This window comes from Lathyrus oleraceus, chromosome 7 (assembly GCF_024323335.1).
Source record: "Lathyrus oleraceus cultivar Zhongwan6 chromosome 7, CAAS_Psat_ZW6_1.0, whole genome shotgun sequence".
Lineage (NCBI taxonomy): Eukaryota > Viridiplantae > Streptophyta > Magnoliopsida > Fabales > Fabaceae > Lathyrus > Lathyrus oleraceus.
In genome coordinates this window covers 515,478,118-515,489,225 of record NC_066585.1, presented here as the reverse complement: position 1 = coordinate 515,489,225, position 11,108 = coordinate 515,478,118, and the positions used below count along the sequence as shown (strand labels likewise).

Genomic DNA, 11,108 nt, shown 5'->3' with positions numbered 1-11,108 from the left:
TTATAATTGTTTAATTTAAAGGATTTAGTTCATTAATATTCAAGTGGTTCAATTATTTTATGGTGCAATGCAATTCACTTTAAATAATATAGTTTGGTTAACCATATTTTTGCACATCCCTAATTTTAATTTAGATTTCAAAATTTAGACACGTTATTTATATTTAAATTGTCGTGTTTCAAAGAGAATTTGAGGTCTCATGGCAGCGTATAGATTTTAAAATCTAGAATCTAAAGATATTTTTAAAATTTTGTGGGAGTATATAATTAAGCTACGAGGTGTAATGAATAATGCCAAAGAGAATTTGTTTGAAAATACACCCAAGGAGTGTTTTATTTTAGTATTATCAACGGCTATTAGTACTTTAATATCACATTTTAATATCATATTTTAATAAGCTCGTGTTTCTTGCTTCAATACCTATTAGTACTTTATTATCATTGTATATCTATGGCAGAAGAAGATAATCAAAACACATTAGCAGGTGACGTGGAAGCTACTGACCGAATTATCAAATTAATAAACTATGTCGGCAGGCTTAACTTTACACTGTTAGAAAAAACATGTGTGGAAAATGTGGCAGGACACACAAGATTTGTCTATAAATTACAACATATACGAATGAATTAATGCAACACACAACACAACCTAACACCAAACCAATAGATACTTCTTTCAATCCATTCAAGCATGGCTTATGCTAAGCTCTCTCTTTTGCCTTTTTTCTTGGTTGCCACGTTATGTATGTCTTCTATCTTTACTACTTAATGAAGGTTACTTTTAAAGTTTAAGATCCATACAAGAGAACTAATGTTAAAAAGAATGTTTTTAAGGTTTATAATTAAAATAATGCATTTCCATGTGTCTCTATTATGTATATATTGATTATATTTTGAAGTTAACTTTGTCAATTGTCATCATCATTTGTAGTGATGATGTTTCCCATGAAGAAGGTAGAAGCAAATCTTTGTGAGAAATTTGCTTGTTCCAGATCTGACCCAGTGTGTAATGATGGTTGTCATTGTATACTTTCTAAGGGTGCGGAGGGTGGTGTTTGCGTAAGAAACAAACATGTTGCAAAGAAGGTGGAAGAACATCCTGACCTATGTGAGTCTCATGCAGACTGCACAAGAAAGGGAAGTGGGAGCTTCTGCGCTCGTTATCCAAATTCGGAGCTTAAATATGGCTGGTGTTTTGACACTAACTCTGATGCAGAAGTCTCATTCAAGAATGCTTTTACTCTGAATTCTCTAACTTGAAATGCCTTTAGAAGTTTCCGCTTAGTATGTACAAGAAAAACCATGCATGCATGATCTCTCTAGTTAAATAAAATTGCTATGGATGTCTTTATTTCCAACTAAGTTTGGATTTGTTAGACACTTAGATTTCATAAATAATGTATGCATGTGTGTGGACTATGTACTGTTGTAATATATGATTTTACTTTGGAAGTTATGGAATCTAATGACTCTATGTATGTTTTCCAATGTCCTTGTTACATATGTTTTTACTTTGCAAGTTATGGAGTCTGTTGACTCTATATATGATTTTACTTCAGCGTAGTGTCTTCCAAAAGAGAAACCATCTATCTTCATGTCCTTCTAAAATACAAAGAATGTAAAAGCTTGTTCTTGCCGTTACTGTCGCATTTGCCACCGGAACCGGAACCAACCATCTTCATATCAACTTGTTCTCGCCGTTACTGTCGCGTTTTGCACTGCAATCGGAGTCCTTGCTAGTTTGAAAAGGTTTCCTTCTTCTTGGTGTATTAAAAATGGCTTTATTTTGTTCATAATATATATATATATATATATATATATATATATATATATATATATATATATATATATATATATTATATATATATATAATATATATATATATATATATATATATATATATATATACACACACACACACGAAGCCTTGAGAATTATATTGAGGTTGAGTTCTGCTTATCATCTACAGACAGACAGTCAGATATAGAGGAATATCCAATCTTTAAATGAATAGTTGAGAGCTTGTGTTTTGGAATAGGGAGGTAACTGGGACAATTACTTGCCATTGATCAAGTTTATTTATAACAACAGTTTCCATTCTAGTATTGGAAACCTCTGTGTTTGTATGATTCCTCTGAGAGTGATGTGTTTGGGCCAGAAATCTTTTGGCAGACGGCTAACAAGATCAAGATGATTCAAGAGAAGATGAAAGTACCGCAGAGAAGACACAAAAGTTATCATGATAAGCGGAGGAAAGCACTTGAAATCCGAGAGGCAGATCATGTATTCTTGCGAGTGACTCTGGTGATTGGAGTTGGTCGTGCGTTGAATTCTTGAAAGCTCTCGTGTTTCAAGAAGCTAGGAGAAATGGTTTATATAGTTGCCTTACTTCCGTCTCTTTGTAATCTTTATAGTGTGTTTCACGTGTCTCAACTTTGGAAGAATGTTCCTGGTCTGTCTCATACGATTCAAATGGATGATGTGCAAGTGAGGGATAACTTGATTATGGAGGCATCACCGTTGAGAATTGATGATCGAAAAGGGAAATACTTGAGAGGTAATGCGATCGACCTGGTGAAGATAATGTGTGTAACACCCTAAACTCCGTATACAATTTAATATTGAATTTAATTAAACAAAATGCAACCATTCAGGGTGTCACGCACAATCAAACATAACCTGCTTCGTAACATGGGTTATAACATAACAATTTAGAACCTATCATCCCATGTTCACCTTCACTTAGGGTATCATTCCAGCGGAATCATTATTAAATCAAACAAACACAATATTGTAACTCATGACATTTAGTCTCATAAACCTCAACCTTCGTAACGCAACAAAAGGAGTTATATTATTCAACTTACAACAACTTTGAGATCTCAACCAAACATAAATAGTAACTTCAACAAGATAAAACAAGTGAAAGAAAATGTTCTCAGCCCGATGTTACCTGATCAGAGCAAAACCATACTAATAAAATGACAAACTACTAGAAGCCACTCCAAGAGTTATCTTGCATTTAATTTTTCAACAATATTATTCTTGAGTATCTGCACGATGCCCATGTAAATGCAACATTCAAACAGAAGGGGTTATAATACACTTCAATAATTAACGGTGAAAATAAGCGGAAGTAGATTATCACATAACAACAACGTACACATTACTCGATCAACACCAACATATTAAGTATTCTCATCCAACAACACATCAACAATCAATACAAATGCAACACTTATGCAATGTACTCAACACTGAGTTGTCATGCATGTGGTACCAAATATGAATACCCAAGTTCATTTTCCTCCCCGATCCCTACCATAGGATCAAATTCCCTCTTGTAATCAGAGCACACCAAATCTCTACCATCACCATAGGTAACGCTTCACTAATCCCCCATAATAGGAATTAGCTACTCTCACCTGATTCGTCACCATAAGATCGAGGCTCACCAAAAAGAACTAAAGTTCCGACAACATGAATACATGGACTCTCAACATGCAACAACAACATATACACATTGGTCCCTCTTATGACCACGTATGCCACCAACAACATAATTAACATAAGCATAACATATTTATAATTAAATATGCAATATCTTTAACAATCATTATAATTATGCATGCTCAACAATTCCTTATAGACACATATAAGCATGTTCCATACAGTTCTATTATAACAACACCACTATAACAACATCATCAATATTCAACAATTACATTGTTAACCAATTGTAATTAACATTCTCAGCATCATAACATCATCACAAGATAACATCAATAATTATGCACAAATATCATCCATTATTCATGTTATCACAATACAATTAGCCATTGAACCTAATTCCATTTAATGGTAGATTGCGTTAGCTTTTCAACACTTTGAATCGCGTCTCAATTCGAGTCCCGGAACTCAAGTTATGGAGATTTGAGTCGCAAACAACAACTTCGTGTTGTCATGCTCGCCCGACGAGCTAGGGGCGATGCAAGGCAGTAGCGAAACACCCTTATCATATCTCAATTTTGTCTGAGTATTTTAAATTCATATGATACATGTCCATTTGTCAAGTTTTGTATTTTTAACCATATGCATTTTTATCATCAAATAAAGTCACCATAATCATACATATATGCATTATAGTAAAAAAGTCAGCATAAAGTGAACATTTTACATGTTGAAGAAATTGATTAAAATTGTATTTTTTTTATTATGCATTTTGAAAAATAAATTCATGATCACTTGATTTATTATCAAAATATTAATTTGAATTTTATTAATCATTTGCATGCATCATAAAATAAAAATAAATGTTTCTAGAAGACACTCACACCCTTTACATAATTCATAAACTATCATTTCTAAAATCTATAAATAAACCTCATTTCATTCATAAATGACACCACATCATCATTCACAAAAGCTAAGACAAATTCTCTTCATTTTTCTTCAAGTAATTTCTTTCTTTCTTTATTGAAATTTTTTAAGTAGGTTCTTATACTTTTCATTTATTTAATTTTATTGTATTTTTATTCTTTCTTCATTTATTTACTACCTTAATCATCACAATTTTGCACGGAAACTTCATTGATTCAAAATCAAGAGTTTAAAGTGTTTTTGAACCTCCATGAGCAAAAGCGATAAAATGTGAATTAATTTTCGTTTATTTAATTTTATTTGCATTATTATTCTTGTTACACTTAATTATTATCTAATCAATACCATTTTGCATGGAAACTCCATTGATTCAAAATCAAGAGTTTAAAGTGTTCTTGAACTTTCAAGAGCAAAAATGATTAAATGAGATTTCGTTTTAGTTTTTTTTCGTGGCATATATATTTTTTTTTAATTTTGAGCATTCCTTTGTATTCGTATGATCGAGTAGATGAACTTTCATTATTAATTCTCTTAATTTCTTGAAAATTTGAGTAAGTTATGGCCAAAATAGGGATGAATGTTGTTGTTCTTAAATAAGCTCATATTTAATCTAGACAACAAATCCTGTTTTTTCCCTTTCATCCTGCGCGGTCGTGTGGCTCTGAAAATATGGATAAAATAGAGGTTTTCTCAACCCTTTTTTGTGTGCCTTTTATCATCTTTTTTTTATTTTTACGTGTTTAGTTAAATTGAGTCTTGGGCCAATACCTTTTTATTTACTTTCTCTCATCTCTCCTTTATTTCTATTGCACTTTATTTATTTTGTTCAATGTTTTTTCCTTCATTTATTAATTATTTATTTTCTTTTTATTATTATTATAATTAATTAATTAATTAATTACAATTTATTTTAATTAATTGAATAGGTTAATTAGCCTTAATCATTATAATTAATAATTAGATCTTTTTCATTTGATTAATTTAAATATTTAATTATAATTAACCTAAATAATTAGTTCAAATCAAGTTTAGTTAATTAATTTAATTACTTGTTTAATATATCATTTGCTCCATCATATCTCTCATGTCTTATGCACTTTCACATATCATTTTTACCTCACTTAGAATTATACTTTTATTATTATTATTTGTTAATTCGTTTAATTAAATAATTAAATTGAATGAATGTTTATAATGATGATAAATATATTTTCTAATTTAAAAATCTTTGGTCCAATGCCAAATGAATTTTTCAAACTCTTTTCCCTCAATTAATTTTGTATTGATTCAAATTAAATCTTTCCCATTCAAGCATAACATTAAAATTCTTTTCTTAATCAAATACGAAAAAGTGGGTCGTTAGAGTCTCACATTCCTTGAATCCTTGAATGATTTCTCTCGAGGCACACGTCTTGTGTTAGATTTTCATTCACTCTTTTTGTTTCTAAAATACTTAACATTTAAACTTGGACGAAAGGATGAGTCATTGTTCAGATGGAGCCTTTGAATAATCTTTTGAATGGTCATTGTCCATCAAACATTTTCATAAATACATTGAATGAAAAATGTATTGTTGGAGTCTAGCATTCCGATAATACCCCGAATAATTGGTCCTGAGGCTCACGTCTCGTTCTCATCAAATATTTGTCATTCACCTTAAAAAACATGCATCACATCAAAACCATATCCTCTTGTCCCCGTGCGATTGAAAATATTTCACAAGATAATATGTGTCTTATCCCTTCTAACGCGTATAAACAAACGCTTAAGCCTCCTCCGCGAGTAAGCAAGCCATGTTTTACCATTAGAATACGATCTAAACACGTGCATGAGCATACAACTCAAAGTTTAAAATACTAGTATGCGATCAAACAAGACCCCTTCTACCGCAAAATAAAAAAATGTTATGTCTCCCATCCGCGAGCAAATAAGTCAATGTTTAACCGTTAGAATGCGACCTAAACATTTTCCCATTAAAATCAACCAACCAACACTCTTGGCTACCAAGAACTACTTAGCTTTGAGTTCTCCATAGGACTTGGAGATACGTAGGAGAGAGATTCATCATCTTGTCAAGCACTATAACAAAAACACTAAAAATATATTTTGTCTTGTCCAGAACTAGGTAGCTTTGAATTCCTCATTGTACTTGAGGATACGTAAGAGCAATACTCGCAATCTTGTCAAGCACCCTAGTAAAAATCTTTTTGCGACCCCTTTATTTTATTTTACATTTATCAATAATTCTAAGGAAAAAAATTAACAAAAGCCAACATTCAACCGCTAGTTATAACTAAAAGGTTCTCGTTGAGTACAACGGACATGAGGAGTACTTATACCTTCCCCTTGCGTAATCGACTCCCGAACCCTTTATTTTCTTTAAGGGTTTTATAAATATTTTCTCTTTCCTTCTTTAGAATAAAATAAAGTTCGGTAGCGACTTTGTTTGAATCATTTTTTCCGTGACCATCGCTTTTGCACCCTATTTTTACATTCTAAACCCCCTGTTTCTTGCTTGTTTTTTATATCTTTTTTTTATGATTTTTTTCCAATATTTTCCATAGTATTTTCTATCATATTTTGACATATTTTGTGATAAAAAAATTGATTAAATTTGGCCATGTTTAGTGTTAATTTCATTAGGTTTGAATTGTTTTAATTACTTTTAGTTATTGATTTTTCTTCACTATTAATTGTCATCTCCATTACCATGTTGATCTTGAATTTCCTTGTAATTACCATGATAATGTTTACCCTAGGTATAGATTAGGTTTAAAATGTAGTATTTCTCGATGATTCATGTTAATTCACCTTGTCAATTTGATTCATATTTGTATACTATGCAAGATAGTTTCCCATTTGACGATTTGTTTAACTTTCATTAATGTTCATTAGATTGTGATTTTTGTTAAATTCAAAATCCCATTTCAATTTACCTTGATGTATGCCTTGTATATGTCATTTCTCATTTTGTTCTGTGGTTAATATTCATCCATTTTGCATCCATTTCCTTTTGATTGAATAATGTCATTCCATGTATTTACTTCTGATGCATGTTTCTGTCAACTTTGAACCATGTTAATTCCATTTTCCTTGTGTGTTTACTTTGATCATTTGACTTCAGGTTAATCCCTAATGTGTTTTCATTACTATCATGTGTTTCATTTTTTTATTTGTCTTGTATTGTGTGTCTACACTCGAAGATGCCATGACCACTTGTTTGTTTTAGGCATGGTATTTAGTTTGCAACATGTATGATTCCATTTCCATTCCTTGTGTTATTTGGTATCATCCCCCCATTGTGGGTCATATGTCCGTCATTCCCATGAACATGTAATATCTTAGGTTTAATTTCCTTTAATGTTTTCCATTGCATGCTAACTAAAGAGATAAAATCAAACGATAGAAATATATTTTTCAAAAGATAAAAAGCACACTTGATCCAATGTCAAGTGTTTTCCAAATCAAATTCACTTCAAAGCAACGTGAGTACTTGATCCAACGTCAAGTATCTCATCATAATTATCCATTCCATAATCTCATTCCAACTTATATACCTATCTCTATCTCTATCTCTTTCTTCACATACATTTTCACAATAAATCCCAAACGCTTGATCCAACATCAAGTGCCTTTTTCAAAACCTTTTATCAATAAGCTGGAATGCAAAAGCGGAGCGTACGTACTTGAGCACAACACTCAAGTACTTAGGTTGTCGACCGTACATACCTTGTGGCCTGATTGCTTGACTTGCTATTCAAAATACTTAACAATAAAACAAGTTTAATCATGTGCTCTGAGAGAGAGAAATAGTGGTAAGTATGCCACTGTCCTCTCAACTCCCGAGTATTCTGATTGTTGGTCGTACTTAGCCAAGGGTTTAATACTTGTCTCCCTTTAAGTACCAATGATTAAACTCGCCAAACAAATTTCATAATCAAAACTGTTTTGGATGAAAAAGAGGGGTTATGATGCAATTGTCCTCTCAACTCCCAAGTATTCAGATTGTCGGTCGTATCTAGCTTGTGGTATGATACTTGTCTCCGTACTAAAATCAACCACATCTCATCAGATCCAATTTCTGCCATAGGCTTTCAAAACCTTTTCTCAAAGGGCGTGTTACTTCCGTTCTACCGTGACCGAAGCTTAAGCCTCCCATGTGTGACCACACAAGTAATGTTTAACTGCTAGAATGTGATCCAAGCGCATCCATTCTACCGCAAACAAACTAACATTTAAGTCTCCCATGACATGAGCATACAAGCAAAGTTAACCGCTAGAACGCGGACGTTAACATTGTCCACTAAAAACAAACAACAAATATTCTGTTTTGTGATCGGAACTAGGGAGCTCTGACTTCCTTATTGCATGATGAGGATAGATAGGCACAATAGTTCAAAACCTTGGCGAGCACATTAATAATTATTTTCTTTTTCACACTTATTCTCTTCATTAACCGATAGCAAGTAACCCTCAAATAACAACATCCATACGCATGAAGAACAAGCATAACGGTTTCCGTTGAGTACAACGAATGTAAGAGGTGCTAATACATCCCCTTTACATAACCGACTTTCGAATTCGCTATTGGTTGCGAAAACCATTATCTTGGGGTTTTATCGTTATTTTTCATTTCCTTTAAAATAAATAAAATCTGATGGCGACTCTTTATTTTTTGCGGCGTGACAAGATGCACCTCCGGATCATATTTTTATTCAAAATGAGGAGGATCTCTAAATAATGCATTTTGATTGTGATTTGAATGCGTCTGAAGATACATCTTCAGACCTATACAAATCAAATTTAAATTTTCAAGAATATTATATAAGGATCTAATGAACACTCCCCTATAATTAAACTATGAAGTTTAATGAGTAATGCCCAAAGAAAATTTTGTTTGAAAATCCAAAAAGAATGTTTTATTTTATTCGCTCTATTTCACAATGAGTAATTCATTTAGAATAAAAATGTGTTTAAAATAAATAACTCATTTTAATTTTCAATATATTTTTTTAATTATACCCTTTAATTAATACTCCCTCCGTTTCTTTTTAAGTGTCGTTTTAGCATAAAGCTCTCCAACCAAGATAAATGAATTGTTATAATTTTTTTCCCATTGTACCCTCATTTTAATCCACCATATACTTTCTCTTTCTAAATAAAATTCATTAATATAAGTACTCATTAAATTATTTACTTCAAATAACTAATTCCATAATTTTCTCCACATAATATAAGTACTCATTAAATTATTTACTTCAAATAACTAATTCCATAATTTTCTCCACATAACTCTCTCTCTCTCTTCCGTTGCATTTTTCAACTACTCCTAAATTTTTGGAATTAATATTGCTTGCTATAGGAATACGTACTGCTTGCATTTTCATTAATGGCTAAAGGAAAACTTATTGCTTATTGTTTCAATGAATGGCTAAAGGAAAAAATATTCCCTCCAATTATTTTAATAAAAACTTAAGTTTCCCACCGAAAAATTAAAACCAGTAGTACATATAGTATGGTTTCATATTATAAGTTCAAAATATTTACAACTCATAAAATATGGATTTAGAAAGAGAGTACGTATATTAAGAAAGAGAATTGTATGGGAATGAGAGTACGTATTAAGAAAGAGAATTTTATGGAAAATGTGGAGTGAGTTATTACATATATTAAGAAAGAAAAATTTATGGAAAATATAAAGTTGAGTTATTTAAATAGTAAGGGTATAATTGACAAATTGTAACATTAAAACATCAAAACGACACTTAAATAGGAACAAAAAAAATCTTCTAAAACGACACTTAAAAAGAAACGGAGGGAGTATTATTTTTATCATGGAATGAATACTATTTTCAACAGCTATTAGTACTACATTGAAATGTGGAACCCATCACTAACAATTTACACCTCATGTGAATGCCGAACTTTTCGTACAAGAAAATAATGTACTAATTACTTATTAAAAGATTCCCCATAAAACAATGAAAACACATTAGCAGGTGAGATTGAACTTTACACTGTTAAAAATATCTATCCAATCCCAAAAAATGTGTGGTGGAAAATGTGGCAGGACACACACGATTTGTCTATAAATTACAACATGTAAGAATGAACTAATGCTTTCCCATGAAGAAGGTAGAAGCAGATCTTTGTGAGAAATTTGCTTGTTCCAGATCTGACCCAGTGTGTAATGATGGTTGTCATTGTATACTTTCTAAGGGTGCGGAGGGTGGTGTTTGCGTAGGAAACAAACATGTTGTAAAGAAGGTGGAAGAACATCCTGACCTATGTGAGTCTCATGCAGACTGCACAAGAAAGGGAAGTGGGAGCTTCTGCGCTCGTTATCCGAATTCGGAGCTTAAATATGGCTGGTGTTTTGACTCTAACTCTGATGCAGAAGTCTCATTCAAGGATGCTTTTACTCTGAATCTCTAACTTGAAAATGCCTTTAGAAGTTTCTGCTTAATATGTACAAGAAAAACCATGCATGCATGATCTCTCTAGTTAAATAAAATTGCTATGCATGTCTTTATTTCCAACTAAGTTTGGATTTCTTAGACACTTCGATTCATAAATAATGTATGCATGTGTGTGGACTATGTACTTTGTTATATATGTTTTTACTTTGCAAGTTATGGAATCTATATATGTTTTAACTTCAGTGTAGTGTCTTCGAAAAGAGAAACCATCCATCTTCTGAAATACAAAGAATGTAAAAGCTTGTTCTCC

At 31.8% G+C, this 11,108-nt stretch overlaps 1 protein-coding gene across 2 annotated transcripts; it reads left to right on the top strand.

Moving 5' to 3' along the window:
• The first annotated feature begins 631 nt into the window (after positions 1-631).
• On the top strand, positions 632-11,040 carry LOC127103942 (albumin-1). Of its 2 annotated transcripts, XM_051041170.1 has the most exons (3): positions 641-742; positions 931-953; positions 10,515-11,040. In XM_051041170.1, exons 1-3 carry the CDS (start codon positions 691-693, stop codon positions 10,812-10,814), a joined length of 375 nt encoding a protein of 124 aa, XP_050897127.1. In that variant the 5' UTR covers positions 641-690; the 3' UTR covers positions 10,815-11,040. The 2 variants fall into 2 exon arrangements, with proteins under 2 accessions (XP_050897126.1, XP_050897127.1); XM_051041169.1 differs by lacking the exon at positions 10,515-11,040 and having other exon boundaries at positions 632-742; positions 931-1,379.
• Positions 11,041-11,108: the final 68 nt, after the last annotated feature.